Source organism: Pagrus major, chromosome 23, assembly GCF_040436345.1.
Source record: "Pagrus major chromosome 23, Pma_NU_1.0".
Taxonomy (NCBI): Eukaryota; Metazoa; Chordata; class Actinopteri; order Spariformes; family Sparidae; genus Pagrus; species Pagrus major.
The window spans coordinates 22,694,404-22,720,523 of record NC_133237.1 but is presented as its reverse complement, the minus strand read 5'-3'; the positions used below and the strand labels follow the sequence as shown (position 1 = coordinate 22,720,523).

General features: G+C 38.3%; 1 protein-coding gene across 1 annotated transcript; it reads left to right on the top strand.

Annotated features, from left to right (window-relative positions):
• Positions 1-551: 551 nt before the first annotated feature.
• shisa9b (shisa family member 9b) lies at positions 552-17,941 on the top strand. Its single transcript, XM_073495364.1, has 4 exons — positions 552-1,399; positions 4,725-4,831; positions 11,016-11,156; positions 14,360-17,941. Exons 1-4 carry the CDS (start codon positions 891-893, stop codon positions 14,740-14,742), a joined length of 1,140 nt encoding a protein of 379 aa, XP_073351465.1. The 5' UTR covers positions 552-890; the 3' UTR covers positions 14,743-17,941.
• Positions 17,942-26,120: the final 8,179 nt, after the last annotated feature.

Sequence of the window (26,120 nt, the reverse complement as noted above, 5' to 3'; positions counted from 1 at the left end):
TGGCCAGCTTGAAACAATGAATATTTGTCCCACTGTGGCAAAGAGCTTTTGAGATAGTTAACCCTGGTCCAAAGAAGGAAGTTCAGATGGACAGACATCAACACTTTCTTCAAGCCAAAACGGGCATGAAAACACAAAACATGTTCACCTTGTTACCAAATTGTGCCGTTTGCGCACAAAGTGAAATTGTGATCCAAAATATCCGATAATATAGAATAACTATTTAAAGACTACTGAAGAATTCACATCAGTTGAGTTTTAGTTAAAAACCACCAAGTTATAGATAAAATAAAGTTAATACATTTCATATTTAAAGGCCCATCAATCAAGTCAATCAATCTGGGAGTGACTGCAGGTTCCAATCATGTGTTTCGAATTTAGGTGTTGGGGTGATTTGGATCACGGATTGTACCTTTACCGACGATTTCAAGACTCACCACGATAATAAATGGCAGTGAGGGTTGTAATTACAGCTCTTGCACACAGCTCTGTCTCTCTTTGCCTCTCTCTCCCCCGATTCACTCACTCATCGAGTCTCTTCTCCTTTGCGTTGTCTTTCCCTCCCTCTCTCCGTTCAGCTCTATGGAGTGAAGCATCCTCAGAGGTGGCTGACATCCTCCAGCACAGCCAGGTGCACCACCTGAGTGATGCGACCCCTCTCCAACTAAAAACTACGGTTGATGCCATTTGAGGAGAGCCTGAACTGCCTTTGCGCAGTAACCGTTTGTTTAAGGAAATAAAAGTACAGGGGCGCACAGTGTTTTTACGCATGGAAGTTGGAATCAGCCTTTTCACATTTACGCATGGCTGTGTCTCGTCTCTTCGGAAGATGCGTCCGGGCTTATGAGAGCTTGTCAGGGCGTCAAGAGCGGGATAAAAAGTGAGCAACGATGCGGGGCACTGAGCTGCTGCTCGGTTACTTTCTGGTGAAAGTTATGGTGTGCGACGCGGAGGGCGAGCCGGGTCAGACCGTCGACGAATTCATTGTGGTGACCGGGTTCAACGACTCAAATGAAGGGGAGAACGAAGTGACGGAGAGCCCACACATAGAGGAGAAGTGCCTTGGCTACTACGACGTGATGGGTCAGTGGGATCCGCCGTTCGTGTGCAGGACGGGCAGCTACCTGTACTGCTGCGGCACCTGTGGCTTCAGGTTCTGCTGCGCGTTTAAAAGCTCCCGGCTGGACCAGACTACCTGCAAGAACTACGATACCCCGCCGTGGATGAATGCAGGAAAACCCCAGCCGAAAAAGGACGTGACGCTGGACTCCACGAAGGATAAAACCAACCTCATTGTGTATGTCATATGCGGGGTCGTGGCCATAATGGCACTGATAGGAATTTTCACCAAGCTTGGTTTGGAAAAGTCACACCGTCCTCACAGAGAAAATATGTCAAGGTAAGACTTCATGGCACCAATTTTCTTGTTTGTTTATTTTAACTGTCAACTATTGTTTTTGTGTTGTGAGTTGTGTGTCCTATCATCACTCTGATTTGATCTGTCAAAACATGATGTGTTACTGAGCCCTGTCATGTACTAACTCTGTGGAACAAATAAATTACATTTCATCACAACCAAATCACAAATCAACAGGTTGTTTTATATAAAACGGTGTCACACTGGTAAAGAAGTCTACCTGCGCTCAAAGTACATTTTATTAAGCTGAGATGATATGCGGAAAAATGAGTCCAGTTCAACATAATGTCTTGAGATCAAAACAAGTTTGAAGACACTCAGCCTGTTTATTCTCAGCTGCATAACATAAGTCCCTGGCACATTTTTGTCAGTGTTACAGACAGGAGCTTTTTTCTTGAAGTTCATTGTATTGTCCTTTCACTGTGAATTAATGTGAAACCGATGATTGTTGGCTGGTGCCAGTGATGCTGTGACATGTGTTGCATATGAGTTCCAGCTTTAATTTAAATGATTTGCTGTCCGAATAGGAAGTAAAACGGTTAAAACAAAGAAAGGTTAAATTTTAGTCTGGGCTTGGAAAGAAATGTGTCTATTTATCTCAGCATGGTACAGTTTCAACCAAGCGCAAGGTCAGCTGTAATGTAGCACCATTTTGGTGGAAACATTTTTTCTCCACATGGAATCGTTAAGTATCTACATGGTACAATTACAATTTGCATACAATTACTGACTTTGTACTGACTTTTGTTTTTAAAAAATATGTGAAAACGTAAAAAAAAAAAACTGTGCCCAAAATGGCCGATTGCAGATATGAGCATCACACACTTAGTAATTAGTACACACACACCCACACACTGTCTTGCAGCCTATTCTCAGGAGTTCGGGCTGACCAATGTCTGCACTAAGGAGACACTGAGGAGCATTAGCCTGTAGCATAGCTGCCCAGGCTACTTTCCATCCTTTAAAACAAATAGATCAAAAGGCACAAAAGAATAAGAAAACTGTTTGAATAAATGTCTGTTTCAAGAATAACGGTTCCACTCAATATCCAGGTCAAAGATATTTCTGTGAAAGTAGACACAGCAACAGGATGAGATAAATATGATGTGGATTCTGAGTAAGAGTAGAGTATTTCATTATTGACAGTGTTAATTTGAATCTGAGCCGACACCTCTGACAGAAGTTAATAAGATGCCTGGGCAGTGCTGAACAAAGCTACAGAATACATCGCTGTAAAAGACATTTATTCAACAACTTATCTCACTCTCTTTCAATGTTGTAACAAGACACAATTAAGTGTCAGCAATTTGAGAAAGTAATTTGAGAAAACTGTGACTTGAAAAATGGAACACCATTAGAAAGTCTTGTTTTTGCTGACCTCCAGTGGTTAAAATTCTCGCCTGTCTGCAGTGCACCTGCTGATCACTCAGTCGGTCGGCACGCTCTTGGGTGAATGTAGCTACAGGCGGGTATTAGGCTGCGCCGTCATCAAACTACCTGTCCTTCGGTCAGGCAATACTATTCTCTAACCGTGACCTAAAATACAGTATGTCTAAACAGACACCACACCTGTAGTTCAGTTGGTTGGGACCAAGATAAAATAATCACACAGTGTTGCATTTACGTTCTGGTCTGGTTCCTGTTACAAACGAAACTAGAAGAGTAAATATTATGTTATACAGGTGCACAGGTAACTCGTTGATTTGACAGTTTTGGTGAGTGCTATCTAACACATCATCATGACTCAGGCGGGGAAACCTTCACTTCATGCAGCACTCTAATGCTTCTGCTGTATTTATGTTCTTTGGTGTCAGAGCTACAGAAGAAGTAACTGATATGCGTTATAGTGATTACCAAATGATTTGCATAAATATATACTTGGCTTAATGATAAGGTCGGTTCCTGAACATATTTCATGATCAGCAGATGTATTTATTAGGAATTTAGCGCTAAAATATTTTTTTTTTAGGGTCTGTTTTAACCGAACCAAACATTAGCGTTGAAAACCACCCTTAATCCTACAATCACCAAAGCAAAGAGCAAACCACCACTGTTGTACCTAGTTACATTCTTAAAAATAGCCACCAGTTAGCAGCCCCTCTGGTACCAGATCATTTTCATGAATTATGTCTCCTGACCTCCTCTTACCAAAGAAAGAACACTGTTTCATTATGAAATTGTATTTGAATGCATTAGAGTGCAGGTAAGTCTATAGCATCATCAGGTAGGCAGAGTGTAGTCAGAGGTACCAGAATAAACATTTAATCACCACAATAATGTCATCAGGGTTCTGACTTTAATTGTCACCATGATGGCATCAGGGTTGAGATTTTTTTTTCACAAAAAGCCTGAGTTACGAACTTGAAAAGTGTTTTTTGAATAATATAGGCATTAGGGAGGGGACAGGGTCTAAAGAAAGGAGACCCACTACAACTTGATATTTCACCCAGATGTAGGATACAGCACATAGCAATGCACTCTTCAGCGAGCTTTGTGACCGTCTCAGGAGTGCTCTGATTGCTGGTTGCTTCCCTAATTTCTGTATTTGGTAACCGGCCTTGTTAGACCGTTCAGGTGGTTACGGGAGAAGTTTGCCTTCATATAATGAAGAGATTGTCTTTTGATGAATTTACTTAATCCTCTGTCTGGCAGTACAAAAACGTTTTTGGCCAGCCCGGCCTTCATCAGTGTGTTCAAATGCAGGAGTAGAATCCCTTTTTGAGGATGTCAACAGATAAATTAAATCCCCAATCACTGTGGCTTCACCCAGAATGGAATCACACAGAGTTAATATATTAGAAGTTAGAATATTATCACCACAATCACTGACTCACCCAGAGTTTTTCTCAATTTCCAATGAAGACTATGAAGTTACAGTTAGGCGTGAGGTCTCCTGTAGGTTTGATCTTGGGGTTAAGGTTTGATAGTTTGTACAAACAAAATGTGACGAGACAACCAAATGCCACCCGATGAGAACGCGCATCAGGAACACAACATTCTGTGCAACGCAGGACGTAAGGAGCCGCCTCCGGATGAAATACCATGTATTTAAGGAGTCCCCTAAAGAAAGACACAATTGAGTTGCATTGTGGGAAATGTAGGATCCAGTGTTTTTGGAGTTACCAATACTAAGGAGTCAGGATACCTCAGCCTCCGATGCTTCAGTTTTGACCAGTTATTATATCACCCCATTAAGGGTTCACAGACAAATGTTTTACCTTGTTCCAAGATGCAACCTGTTGGTGCTTTATTGTACTTGTGATTTACTAAAAGATGTCCTATGTGACTTTGTTCTTCATCTTTACAGAGCTCTCGCGCATGTTATTCGCCATCCTGCCTCAGAACATACGGACGACATCGGACTTGGCCAGCACTATGAGAACATACAAACCAGACTCACAGTCAACAGTCTCCGTAAGTACTGTGACCTCAGCAGCCCACAGCACCAGGCTACACACCTACACACATTGACATGAGAGAGCAGTTTGTCCATGTGCTGGTTTCCAAATGTCTGTGCACCAGAAATGTGCCACCACAACCAGAATTAGCTGTGGAACAGGAAGTAGTGGAAAATTTAAAAAATGGTTCATCCACAATCCTGCGGGCTGGTGAAGCAATTAGTCATGCCCTTGGCAATCACTTAACATGAACACTAATTACCACTGACAACCTAGAGCTCTGTTTCTTAGCCAAGACTTATTGTATGCAATTGCCTCACACCTTATACCTCACTCTTATTCTCTCGTTCTTCAACACCAACACCTACACACGCCCACACAGATAGAAAAGCGTTCTTATTAGTGCTAACCTGCTTACTGCCTTGACAGCTCCAGTCAATAAAGCTCTCTGCCGCGCTCCCTCCCTCTCTCTGCAAGCTGGATAATAATGACAAATGGCATCTCATATTGAAAAAAGGTTTCACAGACACAGTCAAGCAGCAATTTTTATGGTTGTACTTTTCACTTATAAATACCTGTTCCAGCTGAATAACTGACTTTTGAAAAGTAAATGCTAAATCATTTTTAGTTTGAATGAAGATAAACTCTCCTGATAGGTTCAATGTCAAGCAGTAAATAGTGAAAGAACTTCACATACTGTACCGTAGAGGATAGAAATCAAAGAATCAATAAATATTTTTTTAAACCAGGTTACTGTTCAGTTTAAAAGTATTACAGAATTAAGCAAATCAAATTGAATAAATGACATGAAGTGAAGTACTGATGTTCCTCAATCTACAGCCCTAAGAAAAATAATTAAGTTTATCAGTTTGAACATTAAATATCTACCTACAACTTCCCACTTTTATTGGAATCAAAGTTGTGGATGCTTCTCAAGATGTTTCAATTGAGGCAGATGCAACTAAAAATCAGTCGTAATCATGCTCTATGGAGGTTTATGGTTTATCATTACAACTGAAGCGTACTACAAGTGATTTCACTGATTAGTTTGGAAGGTTTGCTAATTAGTGAAAACACCTGGTGTATCTGCTTGTTCTTCGCAGCAAGGCTTTAGATGCAGTATGGAAATGTATTGGATACTCTACTCCACATGGGGGGGAAAAGAAAATTGTGTATTTATGTTGTTCTCATATCACTCAAAATTCCCAGTGCATGTGACATTATTTTATTTTCACATGTCAAAATTTAAGTACATATGAAAAAGTCAACTGCAAGTGAAAATGTGTGATAATGTGGTATTCACATGAAGAAGCCAATTTCATGTGATTTCATGTGTCATGTTTTGTTTTCACATCTCAAAAGTTGAACTTTATTTCACGTTGTCAAACTTTACTCCACTTTCCCATCACGTTTACGATAAATATTACTGGAGAGATATACGATTCAACTTCAAGCTAAACAAACTTCAAAATAAAAAAGGCGTTCTATTTTAAGAAAGCTGTCTTTTATGTTTTAGCTGAGATTTTTTTTTCTGCTCTGTAAAGCTGAGGTGACGTGTCAGCACTGACACGATAATAATTCATCATTCTAAAATCAGAGACTTTCCTACCTTACCCCCTCAAAGAATAATTATCTGCTCATTATAAAGCTGGCAACATGTTGACAGGACTGGTCTTCAGAAAGAGCTGCTTTCTTTCGTATACCTTTTTTAATCACCTACTATAGTATAACATATACTACAATACTGTAATATACAATATTGCTAACTGTACTGAGGATTTTTGTTTTTTTACTGTTATTCTGCCTGTAGTTCAATACTTTTTGTTTAGTTTGTTAGAATAAAATAGCAACAAAGGGGGAAGTGTCTAGACACAACTTTTTAAAAACAGCGTCCGTGTTAACATGTTGTGGTTAGCACACATGCATTACCGAACTTGTGTCCTGATTTAAAATCCCATTTTCCTGCCAGTCCCTGGAGTATATTAAAGAAAGTTATCAATGATGTGTGGTAACATGACATCCTTGTTCTGTAAAACGAGAGCAGTCACTGCACCTATTTAAAGGTTATGTCACTTTTGTAAAAAAGTGAAAACTGACTTTGAAAAATGTGCAGTCGTCTCACCCCTCCTGCTTCCTTCTTTGAGTCAGAAAATGATGTTATACCCATAATCATTATATATTTATATTGATATATTAAGTTTTATTTTAAGTCTGTAATAATCTGGAAAATGACATCAGATTGCAGAATGCTTCTTGCCTGTGGCAGTGTAAAGGCAATCATTGCTTTATTTATACTTGTTTATTTACGCACTTGCAAAGAAATGTCTAATTTACTAAACTTTGCACATTTGCAATGCATTGTGATGGTACCTTATTCACATCGTGTAGATTCTGAGGTGTATAACTGGGGTATCAAAATAAGAAGCTACAAGCCAGAAGTTTACTTTGCATGATGGATATCTCCCAGTTGTAGTTGCACAGAACACCTTAGAGAAGCACTTTTGCAGTATAAATAAAAATATAATGTTTTATTCAAGCTATTTAATTCATTTATTACTACACTGAAAAAAAGAACAATGTAGCTCTGTTTGGATATCCAGGGAACAGCAAGCTGGCTGCTGTATCTTACACGGCTGTATGGGAGGCATTCTGTATAACAGAATTGGCAATAGCTGAGGGATGATTATTGTTGTCTTGACAGCCATCAAGGTTACAAGAGATGAGGTGATATTTTTTGCCACATGGAGCCATCCTGTACTTCGTCTTCTCCAGCTGTGTGGCAGGTGTGACTATGCCCCAGCTATAACAGTCACTCTATATTATGGACAGTGGTGCAAAGCAGTGAAATGCTCCAGAGGGAGCCCCTTTTCCTCATCTGTTGCCTGTCAAAGATAACAAAAATCTGTCAGACTGGGCTATGAGCTCTCATTCTCCTCAAGACACCAGTAATACAGATTTTGTGAGCTGGGTTTCTTTGGCTACCAGTACTATCATGTTCATGTCCTGCCGGCCATGTGCGCACATGGGGCAATTGTGAAGTGTGGCCTCTTTTTACTCCAGGCAGTCAGCCAGAGAGAACAAAGTCTCCACTCACTGCCAACACTCCACTGGTGCATGACAGTCTATTTCCTCACTGCCAGATAGAAATATATTTCAGCAGCATTACCCCAGACAGCAGCTAAGAAATGTAGAGTCTGCCTATGGTTCTCTTTTCCACCTGCCACATGCTGTACTCTGAACTCTATACTGGAGCCACCCAACATTAATGACATAATTACAAACTGACAAAACAGAGAGTGTCAAAATATTTGGAATGAGACACATGAGTTACTTTTGTTTCACTTAAAAGTTTGTGAAATGAGAAAGTGATTACGTACAGATTGTTAACCTAAATTTTCACCATATAGAAAAATGACAACACAGATACTGGGACCATTAGCCAGATATAGATAATACAGATATTTTGACTGATATATTTAATGCCCTTTTGGTTAATAAATATCTGCCACTGGTCATGAAATTTGTGATCATTGAGTTATGTTTTGGGTAGTTGACTGTATAAATAAATACACATGTATTTGTTTCCTTTCATGTAACTTAATTTAAAACAACGTGAAAAACTCTTTTAAACTTATCATCAGTTTAATATAGAACTCCTGTGAATGCCTTTTAATGACCCTAAAATATGTATTTTTTCTTTATACAGAAATTAATATTTCACACAATATGTTTTATAATCTTGACTTTTGAAGACATAAACACATAAAAGCCTGTGCACAAATTACTCTGTAATAACTGATAATGACAAATGGCACATACAATATAAATATAGTGTTTAATGTGTTTAAGTGTATAATTAATGGCAAGATATTGACTCAGAGACAATAGAACATTTTCATCCCTAACATGAAAGTAGGCTGCCTGTAAATAAGAGCGCCCTTCTCCTTGTACCATTTATATCGGGGCATACAGCTCCCAAAATACTCTCTTAAATCTTTTATGAGTTCCAGGGAGGTGTCTGTGTCTGGAGTGTTAACTTGCTTATTTCCCTCAACAACCATGGAGTCTTTAACCTTACAAGTCTCCAGAAGTGGCCTACTTTCTTCCAGCAGCTGACATGAAAGTGGTGACTGTGACAACAACACAAGCACAAACGACAGTCAGTCAACATAAAGTCAGATAGACATTAAAGAGGGAGATAAACAAGCGCATACATCAGCATCTCAGTTTAAATTGAGTTTGGCATCAGATGTTAACACTGAAATTCATTGTCTTAGACTATAAAAAGAGGAAATCTGATATACCTGAGCGATGTAGACAGGCACAAAAATAAATGTTTTCAACAATATTGGGATACAAAATAGTTTGGCAATATAGCATTCAGTACAATAATATTTAAATGATTTGATGACTTCCTTTAAACACACTGTATGTAATTTCTGCCATCAGGGATCTCTCAATCAAAACAAAACAAAGACATAAGTAGCATGAAACCATGGGAGATGTGATCATTGGTAAACACTACATGACTCATATTTTAAAGTTTTCTCTTCTCTTTCTTCCGACTGTCTCCTTAAAATCATAGCGACCGAAATGAAACGCACCGTTATATTAAAAGAAATTGCAGATTTCATATTTGATTCATATGTTTGATTGTATTGTTTTTAACGGATTTCTGAAAAAAAGCATCTATATCATATATTATCCTGGTTAAATGAATCACAAGTGAAGTGAATTCAATGTATCCTATGGAGGCAGACAATCTAATCTGATTTTTATCTTAAACAAGATCACACTGAATGAGAGCCTGTGTGCATGGCCCACTTACAAAGAATTATATGAAACTGAAACAGGTCAACAAGCCCAAAGAGGAACCTGGCAAGGTAACACAGATAGATTTGATGCAGAGATCTCCTGTTACATTTTTGGTGAATTTGGTTATTTTCTAGGTAAAGCAGCAAGGGGCTGTCTATTAAAACATTAATATAGATAGTTATCTGCACATTACTGAAATTTAAAAGATTTAATGAGGTTTTATGAAGAATCCATCACTGAGTTTAATAAGTTAGCTGCAGAAATACTGTCTTTAACGACTACAGTTTTTAATAAGGCTTTATATAGAACCGGATAATACAGGATCTTGAAATCGTTATCATAAGGAGAACGCAGTGAAACTTTCGCTCTTTTGCTACCTTAAATGACCTCGAAATCTGATCATACTTATTACACCACCCCCTTGTTGAGGCGTGGTGCAGTCAAAGCTGTCCTCTGCATCACTTCATGAGACAGCATTGATAATTTGAGACTTTCCAAATTAATTAGCACAGTAATAAAGTTTCTTGCTGACCAGTGGGGAATAAGAGCCTAATTAACCTATTTTCTGTATTAATGATCTGTTTTTATCAGACACATTCTAGACCAAGGACTAGTGGACACATTTTAAAGTTTGTAAACTTTAACCATTAGCAGTGGCAGTGATGATGAGATAGACATTTTATTGGTGCTGGACTCAGTGGATTAATACTGGCACCTCCCCTGAGTCAGGTTACCTTTAAAAGGAAACCTGTATGGGTCAAATAACAGAATGAGTGCTGATTCACAACCTTGTGACTTTTAAAATGACATTCTGATTTTGTGCTTAAAGCTTAAGAGTAGTAAGCAATAAATCAATTATCAAAACTGTCCACATTAAGTATTAGTCCATAAACATGTTGATATCTCTACTCAGATATTTATATAACACAGAGCACATGCAGCAGTCTTCCAAATGCTGCCTAATCTCCTCCAGTCTGAACGAGGAGAAGACACTCTGAACATCTGTTTGTTCTGTCATGCCAGTAGGCAGGGGGCCAGTCTATTTGCTGTGCACCCTTTAATTTACCAGATGTCTACTGTAGGATTAGTACAGTTTCACAAAGGGCAGTCATGACTCTCCAGCTGGGTCCCCAGAAAAACCTACTTAAAGGAAAGTGACGCTACCACGGTAGAGCGACAATTTTACTATATTTACATCCATCCATCCATCAAGCTGATGTATATCCTGGGAATTTGACATCAAGTAACAGAGGAAACAAAGCCAGTTTAAATGAACTAAACAAATAATACATTTTGAACATGTTACCCCAGTGATTAACGGAAATGTGTCTGTGCAAACAGCATCTAAATTTCTGCGTTAATGAGTTGTGTTTTCCCTCCTTCAGACAACAACCAGATGAACAACCTGGCTCAAACATCTACTCTGATAGTACAGCCTTACCCGGCTGTGGGACCGATCACTAGCCCCTATGAACAACCAACGCCTATCAAGGATCTCAACAAGTATGCCACGCTAAAGGCCGTGGGTAAGTTGTTGACAAGAAGCCACAATGATGATAAAGCATACAGCATTTTATTTGATTAGGTAGCACATTAGTAAACTTGCATAATTAATCAGGGTTTCCCTTCATCAATGAAACATGAAACATTATCAGTGTGAAGAAACAACAGTGTTGATGTTATGTCATGTGAGTTATGTGAGACATCTATGTACTGTGTTGCAGAGATGTCTAGCCAGATAGCCTGGGCCCGTCCTGTCTCATAATGCTGCTTTGTACAAGCAAGAGGCGATAGTCTGATAGCGCCCGTAGTTTCAGCTGGCAGATATACGCTAGTTGTTAGTGTAATAAATGAACATAATAAAATCAAAACATGTCAAGTAATGAAATACTCTTACTTCTATTTTCCTTACGAAACAGAAAAATGCGACCATACACCTTCCGATTTCAAGATTCTGTCTTCTAACAAACTACAACGAGCTTGATTGCTTCGTTAACTCATCATGGCCCCATTGCCAATGGTGACTCCCCCCTTTGATCCGAGGTCCCAATGCAGGCAAACTCTAGGGCAGCTGGCTCCACGGCTAACTAAGCCATGAGTTAATTATCAAACTACAGCCACAGCCAAGGATAGCTAGCAAAGAGCAGCAGTTGTCAGTTACTCTGGTGATACGCTGCCCCCCATGTTTTTTGGAGCTACCTTTGAATTCTGGCCATATTTTACAAATTACACCCTTAATTGAGTGCACCAGAAACAACAGAATCTGCAATCTGGGTGTCTAAATAGAGTAATGAGGCAGAAAATGTATCTGAAATGTTTCATTAAATGTTTTATAGTATACCAGTAATTTTAAAAGAGGCTTATTTTGTGTTGCTGGTCTCAACAGACAAAAAACAGGATATTACAATTTTCCGCTTGCTGCACATATTAGAGAGCTTCAGTCCCAAATCTCTATCTTTAATTTAGCATTAAAATGACTAAATACAATTTGGCTTTGGCAGTTTTTCAGTCTTTTATTTCCTATTTAGAAATACATACAGCAAAAGGCCTGTTTATACAGCACACGCTGTTGGATATCTACTTCAAAACTGCCTTTTTCTTTCAATAGAAACCTTGTTGGTCTGACTCTACATCAAATCTCGGGTTTACAGAAATCCTTGTCAGTTAATCTATAGTCCATCAATGCCAACAGAGAAGAAAACTGCAAGTTTATATATAGAAGCAAGTTTGTGTTTTTTCTCATGTGCTAATTTTGGAATGTCTGTAGCCAGTGCCTGGACAAACAGCGTCTGAAACAAGAAATAACAGCACACACCAAAATAGTACCACTCAGCAAGATGATGCCAAAGGATTTTTCATTTTCTCTGGAGCATCAAAGTATTAATTTGCATTTCTGCAAATCATAAAACGACACTAAACGGATACAATAGTGCAAAATAAGAAAGTCACTCCTTTTATGTACATAAGGGAAATACTATGTGTTTTGTGAGTATGAGTCCCTGAAATGTTTGAGCTGATATTAAAATTAGACATAACAGCAAACAGGTGATGATGACAGTTTATGTTACAGTAGAGCACATAGTCAGGCACACTTCGTATCAAAATAAAACCATTACTGGTAATGAATGGGTCATTTGTACACGCATACCCAATAATTTTATTACTAAATCCTATACAATCCTGTATGCAAATTTACAATAAAAACAATAATTCTGCTGTAGTTTAAAGCAATTGATATTCCACCGCTTTTCATATTGATTTATATTGCAAAAATAATTATTACAGTTGCATTTCAAAGTAGTTTTATATAGAGAAAAACAAAATATCAGAATCAAAGTGTGCAGTAAAGCTGTTTGTGGGTTTGTATTTATTGCTATTTATCAGTGTGAAATGTCTTTTTATAGATGAATCAATTAGACCTGACCATGGAGGGGATGACAGCTGTCAGCATGTGTGTAGTAGATCCAATCACATGACACAGCTGAAGCTCCTCCACTGCTAATGCAGTGAGGTGCCGTCAAACAAACCAATCATTAGAGAAAATAAAAATAGAGCAAATTTTAGCTAATGAGACTGGGGACAGGAGACAATCAGGAGCAATCAAAACTCAAATGAGCTGGGGCGTAGTGATGAGATGCAACTATACTGTACACAGTGAGCCATGTGAGCCCCTGTGGTCCTAATATACATGTTCATCTGCCCGCACTGATGTGGGTTTTTACTGAAGTAGCTGCTGTAAAGAATATACTGTTCATCATTACATCTCTTTTCTGTATCATGAAGTATGATCTGGAGCGCAGACACAGCCCACAGCAGATCACAAGACCACATTAAAGGTTATCTTGGAGACATTTCATTAAAAAAAGTCTGAAATGTGAGCAGATAATCCCAAAGGCTAAATCGGGGCTGGGTGTGCTCAGGCTCAATTAGTGTACAAGTGAATACTGTTTTCATACATGGTCTGCACCTGATTTGAGACATAAGATCACACCACAGTGGTACAGTAGTTCTGAGCAAATTAGTGCCGATGACTAAAACGAGACAAATGCCAAAAGAGAGAATATACTGTGCAGTGGTCTACTGGGAAACCTCTAAGCCTGACTGAGTTCCCAGTGTTGTAATAAATTGTGATGTTATGTAATAGCTGACATTATGTGTGTGTGTGTGTGGTGTGTGTGTGTGTTTGACCTGTTTACAAACAGGCAGCCCTAACTTATTGATGTAGGTGGTTAGGACTGAATGAAGCCTGTAGTGATACCTGCAGACACTACCAGGCTGATAAAGAACTTCCACTTCCTCTACTGTTTTTTCAGCTTGAACAAAACATCAATCAAGGACAAGATGTTTGTTTGTTTGAAAGATGCAATAACAACATTATCTATCATCTATATTAAGGAAATTAACAGGATTTTTTATTAAGGTTCAGGAAATTATTTAAATATAATGTGGACAACACCTTAATTTCCTGTGTGACGTTAGAGACATTGACAGCATTTGTATAGGTTGATAAATAAAGTTTTACATATAGTAAATGTATGCCTGATGAAGGGAAATCGGACTACTTGACTCTCTTCTCTCTCTGTTTATTTTTTTTGGATGCTTTGACAACAAAGTTTTACTTCAGGCCTATTTTTAACTGCCTGTCTAGTTCTGTACTCAGGACACAATGCCATGGCTAATGAAAGGAAAAATGACAAGAACTATCATGTTGTTTATCTGCATTTGTTAGCAGAGAAAGCTAATGACAGCTTCTACAGCAACCGGCGGCAAGTGATGGAGATGACAACCAAGGGCAGCCTTCCCATGGAAGCTGTGGATATGGAGCCAGAGCCGAGTAATCCTTATAGCCCGCCCAGACAGCTGTCTGGAAAGCAGAACGGACACAAGTACAAAAGCCCCAAGAGCCGCAGCTCCCAGTTGCTGTCCTACGGCTCTAACACTGCTGTCAGCCCAGGAGTGCTACGACCCTGGGACAGCAAGGACACGCTGGGACTCCGACACAGCTATGGCACAAAGAAACTGTGTATCATAGAGAAGGAGCTGCACACCACTCGCTACCTTCCTCCACAACCATACTTTGTCACCAACAGCAAGACAGAAGTGACAGTATGAGTGACTGACAAAACATCAGACCTAAAAGGAGTCTGCATTTAAGAAAGACAGTAGCTGCTGACTGTGGGTGGTGTTGTAAGGAATCAGCATGGACTCTACTATGTGCAAGTGTGCATGTAATGGGCAGCATATAAGACAGCATGCCTCAGGAGGGCACAGTGATGAATATGTTGATATTCATATAATCCAACAGCTACAACAAATCATAAAAGTATATAAACAGTGATGTGACATGTGACACATACAGAACTGTCATCAGTATTTACTGAGATATCAACGGACTTTAAAATGAAAGCATATTATATAATTACTATTAAATCAACATTGTCGTAATGAGAAAACCTTCCTTATTTATCTAATCAAGGTTGAGTAGCCTGTGGTTTATTGGGTATTGATAAAATCCTTTACCGGCCAATTTATAGATAATATCTGAAAATGTTTGGCACCGTTACACAGCTAGATCAAGTGCAGTGTCCAGGGATGATACATTTGAGAAATGACTTCATAAGCATTTTGTTAATCTGTTAATTTGAAAATGTGAGCAGAAACAGTTGGTCACACACAATGTCAAAGACAATGACTATCACTGACTTAAGTGAGAACTGTTTTTATTTAAGAAATAGACTTGGAGACATAATTGTTGTCAAAAAGTAAGTTTTTCAGGTTTGTTTCCAAAATGCTGTAGCTACATCCATTTTGGAGATTCATTAGTTTATTATTCAGTGTCTCTAAACTACAGAGGACTCAGTCTGTGAAAGTGTTACTGTTGACATAAATGACTTAAAATCCATTAAAAGGTCCATTTAAATTTTGTGAACGTGGTGTCACTCTTTAAAGTGGTAGATGTCTCTAAAACCCTTCAGAAATGCATCCAAACAATGTCACTGCCAACAGACATCCATCAGATACATATATTTCTATGATCACTAGGAGAAGTAGCTGCAGAGTATTGAACCAGTGTTGTATTGGTGTAATAGTGCCTCTCATCAGTACCAGCATGTGTGTGATTATCCTAGAATATACTGTAGATGAAGCCCCAGTGTTAGAATATTCATCGGTCTAGTAGTCCATTATACCCCCAATAAAAGTCATGTTCGGAGTGAAGATGGTGGCTCAGAGTTTGATTCATAGTTGAAACTCTCAGCTTTTATTACAAATTAATCCTAAAACACATTTTTATTGAATGTATCTGTTCTGGACAGTCTGAAACCAGTGGTACAGTAGCAGTTGATGTGTCCAGTTTGGAAGTTAATGGTTAATTAACTTTTTGTCAGGATGAATGTAAAATATTAAGTAAAGTTTGGGTTTTTTGTTGGTTACTATTCATATAAATGGGTCAGCTAAAGACATATAAAACATTTTTGTTTGACTGACACTTGGAACTTAGTACATGATGATATTTACCTGCTCTTGTGGTATTTTAGTTAGCTATAAAAAAGTATTAGTTTTAATATTGGTCATTACTTCTTATCTCAGCTTATCACATTCCAGGGGTGGAGTCTCTCCATGTATCCCATTAATTACGTAGCCTATGATGGCCGGATGCACGCGCAGCCCGACACCAAAGCTTTTGTCTAAAAACAGGGTTTTTACAGCGACCCCACCTGTAGGCAGTCTCTGTGTGATCTGGGCCTTACTCATGCAGTTGACTATTTCAAGCAGCTGAGGACAAGGCAGCACTCATACAAGTGGGAAGTGTTAACTGCTAGTATAAAAAGGTGTATTTGTGTATTATCAAGTCTAAATCGTAGCAGTTATTATTCTCACAGATTTCCAAACAAACTGTATGCACAATTTCCCGAAAATCTGTATATCCAGTGCACATAATTAACCGACTGTTTCAGTGTTTCACCGTTATATGAAATCTGTTATTTACACTGTTCAAACTCAGTTAATTCAGCTGTTAATTCAGATCAGATCTTTATTTACATAAACAATATTGTATAGTGACTACCACTACATGTTCTTGTTTTGTGAATGCATATTGTTTGTTTTTATTTCTCAAAGATACTGAAATCACTGTTATTAAGCTACAGTATATATTTACACATAAAGATCTACTGTAATACTGTCATAATAACATAATATGTATGATATCAGTTTGCTGTGACAACACAGCAGCAATGTTATTGGGTAAAAATTTAAAGGAAAGCCCCTATGATCACCGGTCTAATACAGGTTACTACTTACAGTTATCAATTCTTTGTATCACTATTAGCTCATTATCAGATATGCATCTGATTACCTTATTGCTCATGAATGTTGTTATGCATCACTTTGGTTCAAGATGCCCTATTAAATATATATTCACCACCTCTGTATCTGACAGTTCACATCCTCCAGTTATTCTGGAAAATTACTGAGAATTAAAGTGTTTTCCATACATTGTGTAGTAAAATATAAAGACCACATTGTCAGCGTCTTGCAAAACCTTGAATCTCTAAAATGCCTCTTTTGTTGTTTTGAATTATATGAAATTACAGTTGATTCAGTTTTGTTGTGGTATTTTCAAATTGTTTCAGTGCAGCCCAGAAAAGTCCAAGGTTCATGAAACATTTTTTTAAATGTGGAAAACCTCTATGGCTGCCTTTTACAGCGATACAAGGTTTCTGTAAGATGGTGCACGCCACCCATGTCAACTTAATTTCATGTATTAGATATACCATCAGAGTGTAGCCTACCTTGTACAAAGGAAATATTCATTGACAATGAGCAACTGTAGCACAATGTTAGTGGACTTTGTTTACCTGTTATTTGTAAGCTAAATGGTTTCAGTAAAGCACAACAGCTCTTTATCATTTTGTTCAACTGACTTACCTCTTTCTTTTTGATTAAAAAGAAAACAAACATTTGGCTGATGGTTGGGTCTAGTGTGCCAGCAGCAAAAAACATGAAAGGAGACGCAAATAATCACAAAAACAAAACAAATTCTACAGCTGTCTGTAGCATTTTTGGTGCTTAATAAAACCCTTCTGTTTTTTTCTTCCTTTTATAAATTCTTATTCTCGCTGGTTCTATTAGCTGTCCCACCAACACCGCACCAGATGGTATCATATTAACATGGAGGAGCACTTGAGTGGAGCCAAAAGACCTCTTCGGTTAAATATACTACAGTTTATGGGACTTTCTGTTGAAGTGTGCTCCAGCTGTGAAAAGTGACGTGTCATTATACTGTCTAAATTAAAATTATTTTTAATAACTCTGTGTCTTCTCCAGACTTTCTTAAAGCCCTTTCTTTATTTGTCCTTGATAGCTATGATTACATAACTTGACTTGTCTGCTCTCTATTACTATGAAACCATTTCTAAGTGGTCATTTCTTTACGTGAAACAAGTCTTACAGTTATTAGCAGCAACATGCAGCAACAGCTACATGTTTGTGTTGAACTGCACATTTAAAGAAATAATCTTGGCCCTAAAAATTCAGTGTAACAAACATTAACTAATTTAGAAAAGAATAAATAAGTGCTCAAGTCCAAGGCTCTCTGTCAATAAAGAGGAAAAAACTACAACTTCTCAAACAGCTGGACAATAACAGCTAGAACCTTACAATTTACACTTAGTTGGTCTAAGCACTGGGAGATGTGCACATTGATTTCCTCATTGTAGCCTTACTACAGACGTACCCACTGAGAGGCATTTCTTCAAGTTGCTGTCACTCTCCTGGCCTGTATAAATAAAAGGATCAATCCAGTCCAGAACTAATGCCTCGTGGAGACAGTCGAACTCCATGGAGAGACTGAGATTTGTCTCTTGTGCAACAGCAGTAGAACAGCACAATTATTAAAGAAGCAAAAAACAGCAAAAAATGAAAGGGGGAGAGAAGTCTTTGCTATCCAAACCAAACGATTTGCTTTGTTTATGTGTTTGGTGGTACAGCCTTGCATTTGAATTCACATAGAATATGTTTCTGAAAACTGAAATGCTTAATGCACAGGAAACAATACAGAAGTTGACTGAGCGCACATTTAGATCACTTTGCTACTTTTAAACTTGTTGGAGAATTCAATCAATTTCTGACTTGTTTCTGCAGATTACTCCTGTTTACAGTCGTGCTTTCTATCAGAACTTCCGTTTCAACAAGCCTCTGGGAGCACTGTCATTTTCTTTAAAACGCCAGGAGACATTCTTGTTAATTAGCAAATGATGTTTCCTACCACCAGAGTGGTTCCCTCTGGAAATTAAATCAGCACAATAACCTAATTCAGTCAGACAGAGGGGGCACAGCAATGTCCTGATGTGTGAAAAATCTTGATCCAACAGCAATGACATTAAAAAGTTACATGATTTATTAAACATGGTACATTGCAGCACGTAACAAACACCCGATCCAATGAGGGGAAAAACAAACAAACTGGATAAATGAGCGGGGAGTAGACAACTTCATGGCAGCCAATCTTCATCGCCACTACATGCATTGACATAAAAGCTTCTACATGGATATTTACACCGAAAGTAAAACTTTACATAAGAAATCTTTCATTAGCCCCGGGGTACTTGGGAAATTTCTTCAGCTCCACACTGTAGTTGTGAATATAAAATCATTGAGGGGATAGATGGACAGTGACAGAGCTGCAGACGGTGGCTTTTGCTCCCTTGGACAAACGTGGATGAAGGATGAACACTCTGCTTTATTTATTCTAGATCCAGTATGCACATATTTGGCATCTCATGGCTTTACTAAGGTGACCAGCAATCTACATATTGTATATCCTCAACATATACTTCAAAAGATATATATAATTTAGGCCAAAGTCAAACAAGTTTGGGATGACTGACATGACAGCTCATGTAAATAAAGATGAACTTTAACATGAGGCACGACGAGAATGAGACAAAACTTAAGATTCAAAAACATGAATTATCAATCGTTGACTATTGGTAGAAAGAAAAGTCCTCATTTACACATTAACTTGTGTTAGAGTTGGTCAACTTCTTTGTGCCACGAAGACCTTTCAGACACACATAGTACTTAAGTCTGCCTTCCTAAAACCATTCTCCTTTTCTCTGCAATGATCACACAAATGCTTATCTACAGCACACACACATAAACAAACACAATCACACTATCTGCACTGAGGCTGCAACCCTCGTCTGAAACATCACATCCAGTAATTTCCGCCCTTACTATCAATCTCACCTACAACAGGCTAATAGAAGTGCTGACTCTGCCGGTTTGAAACACACCCGCCCAGAGGCTCATGGTGGATTTATGAGTGAACAAGACTTAATTGTATGAATGCAATTAAACCATGTAATAATGATGGTGCATGACAAGTCACCTCTCCTACCACAGCTGCTAACAAGGATGTAATTTTAGAAGTGCAACAAACATGTAATATTATGCACAGTGTGAGTTTTAAACACCTTATCAAATGATTTCAGTTGTTTTAATTCCTACATCATACATTTCTTCCATGCATTCACTCGACAAAGAAAGACTAATCCAAGTATTTGCTATGGCTCCAATAACAATACAGTTGAAGCCCAGCAAGAAGCTTCAAATGACAAGGCGCTGTCTGCATTTCTTAGTCCCGGACATGAAAAACTGGACTGTGACAGGCTGTGGTTCCTGATTCCTCTTTAGCAGCCGCTTATTAAAAGTAATAACTTCCCTACTAAATTTGAGTTATCATCAGAGATAATGAGAGACATTTCAGCATCTTACTGGAAAACTGTGTCCTAGAAGCAACCGCTGTGCATGCAGTCTTTATGTCCTTCAGTTAGATGTACCTGCCAAGACACTTTAGGATATGTTGCATTTTAATTTGGTATTTATCTCAGTTACTGAAGCTTCATGATTCAGTTATTTTGGCATTTGGTGTCATTTCTCCTCTTTCTCTGGTGCAGAGAGATTAAGACAAAGAAAGAGGACTAAGAAAGTGGAGGACTAATGTCTGTCTTTGTCAGATTGGTGCTTTTCATGTATTCTCCCACTTGTGACTAGCAATGCAATGAACAAACACTCTAATCTACAAACACTGTTATGCTGGTGTATCCTTTGTAATGAAAGAAAAAACAATAAAACGAGGAGCTGTGGTGATTTCTGTAAGAAGACATCAGTCGGCATAATTTCCACAGTACTGTAGTCAAGCTAGATTGTTAATAAGTGAACAATTCCCTTCACATAAATAGATACCAAAAGGGCCAGAAAAGGCTGTAAATGCTCCATATTAATCCATTCTCCAGGCCAGTGCAGAGTAAAATAGCCCAGATCATTGGGCCGCTGCAAAAGCAAGCGAAGCAGCTTGGAACAAAATCTGAGAGTTTCCGAAAGGAGGCACACAGAGATTAGGAATGTGGAGCTCCTCAGAGAGATGCCTCTACAGCCGACAAAGACACTGGGAAGTCTTTCTTCCTGCTCGAGGCAGTAATAAAGGTCATGTTATTTTGGGATAGGGACTGTTTTTCCTGGGTTCAAAGTCTGTCATACTGTGATTATCTTCGTGGTGTCATCACCTCAAAACTCTCACTTTTATGGAGATTGCAGTTGAGTGTATGAATGAGGAGATATTTTCATTGTCACCATTACCTGCTCCATTTATGACAGTATTAAACAGCTAGATGAGGGCAGATATTTTGCAAGGTGGAACATGAACAACGAGTCTACAGTGCCTATTTTACCATCTTACTAAACCTCTTCCCTATTGTGGGTATTTGGGTCCCACAATGATACATTAAACATGATTAACTTTTCAATTTAACACACGATATATAACACATATATCTTATTGCTAACACTGTAAAACAAGTCTCCTCGGAGGCTACTGGCAAGTGCACAAAGAGCACATTGAAATTTTGCAAACATAGCTGATGAGATTAAATCTAAATGTGAAATGATTCAACAAACTGCTGCGCGGGGAGCAGCACTGAGGGATACTCAACAGATGAAGCTTGAAACAGAAAAATAATTCAGATGAGTCAGACACTGGTGACAAATACAGTGAAGAGCAGAGCATAGTCAATCAAGAAATGTCATGGAAAGGTTGAGTGATGGTGAGCTCATGATATGTAAAATCAGATTTTCTATAATGGAGCACAGTGATTTTCAAATCCCTGTTTGGAAAACTTCTGGGCCACAAGAAAACTAAAGTGGATACAACATTACTCTGGAAATCTCAGTGACTTCAAAAATGATAAGGACTTCAGTGGCCTGTTTTTATTGCATAGTTAGTATGATTTTTTTTTTACTTGTGTCTTTCTGCTTCTTTCTGTTCAGCACTCTGCAAACTTAAAAAGACCATTATACTGTATAATGTATTAATTTAATTCCCCCCTCATTCTCCGGCCTCTTCTTTCTGTTCACTGAATGATGACAGTCATTCAAGTCACAGACATGGCTAATAATTTCCCAGTCTCTTTGTCCTTCCAGACTGGCTGCACTGCTTTATCTCATTTCTTTCTCTCACATCCATTCCATAAGTGGCCTCTCACCTTTGCTTTACCAGCCTCTCTGACAAATTTTAGTCATAAAGTCACATCAGACATCAACTAGTGCAAAGACATTTTTTTAAAAAGGAGACTCCAAAAAAAGAATGTACTGCATTAAAGCTGGCTTTAACACATAATTCAATTATTATCATAATTAATTTGCCAGAAGTCAATCACTGTGATAAAGAAACATACTGTAGGGAGACATTTTAAAACAAAATTCAAGTCTTACATGGGTGAAGAGTGAAGAGAGAAGGTGAGCCGACTGTCAGCTCAACAAAGCCAATTTTTTTTCAGGTCATCCATACTTAGAAAAGGGTACAAAGAGCTATTATTTGGCTCAACTTCTGGCTAAGTATGGAAAACTAGTAAGTTTGGACCTGTGACACACCAAGGGTAACTGTATTTTGTATTTCTGAAAAATGAGTTAAATTGCTTCCATGCTGGTAAGAATGCTCTGTAACCTGACGTGCCAAAACCCATCTGGAGAGTCGCCCGGAGAAACTGTTTGGAAAAGGGCAGGCATTTTCAAAAAATACTTGGCAGGTGATTGGATGAACCATCTTTCTATTACTGCCTATCCCAGGCTAAATCCAACCAATCAGATCAACAAACTTTATGACATAGTAGAGCAGTACCAGCAGAGCCAGTTGGTAAATTAAACTCTTACCAGTCGAGAGAAGAGCTTTTTGTGCCATTCTTTCATCTTCATTCAATGAAGAAAGACTCTCCAGTTCAGTTATAATTCTATAACAGCATCTATGCTAACCTTAGGAGCTGCCATTGTTGTTTTCATATGAACATCACATCTAAACCATGCACATAGCTAATAGGATCATCTGAACGCAAAACTGATCAGCAAAGAAAAGGTCAGCTTTAAAGGGTTAATATTGTGAAATACTGAATATTCTTGCTGTGAGGTGAACTTTGATTTTTTTTTAAACTGTTAATATAAATTTTCTGGCTCTCACCACCATCAAAAATGTTAAAATCTTTCTTTCTTAGTGTTAAAACGTGATGAAGGCTTGTTACTGCATGCAACTGAAATATGCACCAGGACAAAAAAATTCTCAATCAAGACGGTAACAAAACTGTGACGATTACAGCCCAAAAAAATCAGATGGAAGAAAGCAGCCTTGCTCCAGAGGAATAGCATCACACTTTCCATTAGTCAATTGGCAGAAACAACACCCATGTTGTCAGCCAAAATGAGCTCGTATGCTGTGAAATTACTGTTGGACTAATTAACAATTCACTTATCCATTGTCGTCAATCGTGAATTAAGATTGGGGAGTGATGTGATCTGAAGAAAGGTAAATCTAACAAAACAAAGTGTGTGTTATTTGTGGTGAATATCCTCGACCATCTCTCAGAAGCTTTTGCTCTCTAGATATCTTAAAACTAAATTTGTTTAGGGAGCCGAGACTCAGTTATGAAAGATTCAAAAAATGCTGAATGGAAGGCTGATCTTACTGTGTTCAATGGCCTGTGGTGTGGTTAATGAGGTCTCTTCATGAGCCATAAGAAAAGTTCATCACCAAACAAGGACTCTAGAACTTTACAATAAAAGCTTGTCAAAGTGATATCTGTGAGCTATAATCCCTGTCTAAGAAAAGGAACTATCATAATATCCCCTTATCCCACAGGCACTGCGTTAGTTTTTATTATTGACCTACACTTCTATCCACATTTATTCACTCTACTACCCTAAATGTGGAGCAGGAGCTCTGGGCTAAAGATTGATATCGCGCAACCATTTTCATCACCTTGCAATGACACATTTTTACCTACCTATGATGAACTTGAAACAAATGGGTCATTTTACAATGAAGGATTTTTAGGAATTGGGGTTGGTTTGATTATGTAATATGAAGAACTGCAACAAGAACTTTATGACATTTACCTGGAGCCTCCCTGGGATTTATGTGTTGGATTTGCCTTAATTGTTTTCCAAATATTAAAGAATTCCTCTCAAGACATATAAGATGAGCAATAGGTTTGATTGAGCTTCAGAGAAAAATAAATGTTTATTGAAAATGCTGATAAAATAGCAGAACATTTTATCGAAAGGTGCTTCGTTTTGGCTGTTGCCCTAAAAAGTCAGTGTCCTTCTCTATCACAAGAACAGTTCACTGTTCACAGTGGATGAAATGGATGGGGGGCAGAACTGACCTGGATAAAGTTAGGCAGAGTAGAGCATGCCACTGTTTGTCCTGGATTCCTCAAATTCCTAGTTTTCTGTGTATGTGTAATTTGCTCTTCACTAAAGAAATGTGAAATTAACCATATATACCATTTAAAATACAATGCACAGAATTAGCCATTTAACTCTCAGCACATAAACCTCAAAATCAAAACAGCTGCTAATTGGAAGATCCATCTGTCTGTCAATGTCTACTTCAACCAATCAAATTAGTAGTCGGACAGTGCTACTACCAGCAGAGTCTGTTGCTAAATCAAACTCTTAACCAACTCTTATTTAATTCTTAGCTAGTATTGCCAAAGAGACGCATGTTGATAAGATGTGGCTTAGTTGTCAAACTTTTCATCAAAGCCACATAAGGAAGAAAGAGATAAAGGATTTTTTGCACGGTGTCACAAAGGAAGATGACAAGAAGCCCTGGAAGGCCTCCACTCTCGTTACGAAAAACCAATGTGAAGCGCACAAATATGCTGATCTACATACATGTGCAGTAGCCCAGTAAAGGTACATTATTGGTGTGATGTCTCATGATGTCTCAAGATTTCTAAACATACAGAATATGTGCACCAAGAAGATTAGCAGTAGCTCTTTAAATTAAGTGTTCATTAAAGACTAGCTGACATGCACGATCTACTGAGTATATAACTGAAATGAAATGGAAAAACAACATTAATCAGGTCTTTGTCTACTTTTTAAGTCCCACTATGCTCTACTGTGAAACCATGCATTCAAAAACCCAGCATCATGCCAAAGAAACAGACGAACTTGACACAACACATTTGACAACGCAAATTCATAATATGTCATCAGACTTTGACAGAATCTTTACTGACTTTACCTCAGCTGAGCCTATTGCTATTTATAAACATGTTTCCTGTTTGGTCCAGATATATGAAGATGTAAATGACACTGCCTCTAGATCTGAATCATTCTTTCACCTGGACACAGCTGCGCAGGAAAATGAAATACTTGGCCTTCAGAATGACATTCAGATGAAGTACAGAGCATCTGGAGAGCGGGGGCTGGTCTTATAAACAGTGCTTTTTTACAAAGCAGATCAACATAAGAACGTATCCTTGTACTCCTCAGCCCTTTGTGAAATTGAAAAGTACAGCTCAAGTTCAGAATAAATACACCAATGATTGTGTCCTTCAATTGATGTGTGTGCTTGTCATGCTAATGCCATGTGACATAAATAAATGAATGAGAGAACTAAAAGAGGTTATGGATTTTCTGAGTTTCTCCTGAGATTGTTGTTTTTCTTTCTCCCTCTGAATCGGATCCAGGTCTCCTCCATAACTCAAAGCCTGGAAGGTAGGCTAACAGACTTTGGTGTGTGTTGTTTGAGTGTATGAAGTATCCTTCACCTGCCCTCTACCAGACCTTAGAAGCTGACAATGTCTGTTCAAGTTTACTCAGCAAATTAAAGAGTTCTATCCGTGTTAGTCAATCCGCTGGGCAAACCTTCACAGGACAGGAGGACGGAGGAAAACATTTAAACTGTTTCAGTGGAGGTTCAATGAAGCAAAATAAGGAGAAAGATTTTCTTTCACAGCCAACAAATTTGCAGTTGTACTAAAGTTGAACAATATGAAAAAATCCTAAACGACTTCCTGGAAGAGTCTGTTCTTTATTCAACCAGGGATGCAACACTGTAAACCTACACAGTAACGCCTTTAATTCAGGTTAATATTATGTATTATTATTCACACATAGGACTTTGAAGGGCCATACTAGCTGTTATT

Excerpts from the sequence above, each read along its gene's own strand:
- shisa9b (XM_073495364.1), top strand. The coding sequence starts at position 891 with ATGCGGGGCACTGAGCTGCTGCTCGGTTACTTTCTGGTGAAAGTTATG. Across the intron at positions 1,400-4,724 it reads CACAGAGAAAATATGTCAAG|AGCTCTCGCGCATGTTATTC; the intron begins GTAAGACTTCAT and ends TCATCTTTACAG. Across the intron at positions 11,157-14,359 it reads TGCCACGCTAAAGGCCGTGG|CAGAGAAAGCTAATGACAGC; the intron begins GTAAGTTGTTGA and ends TGCATTTGTTAG.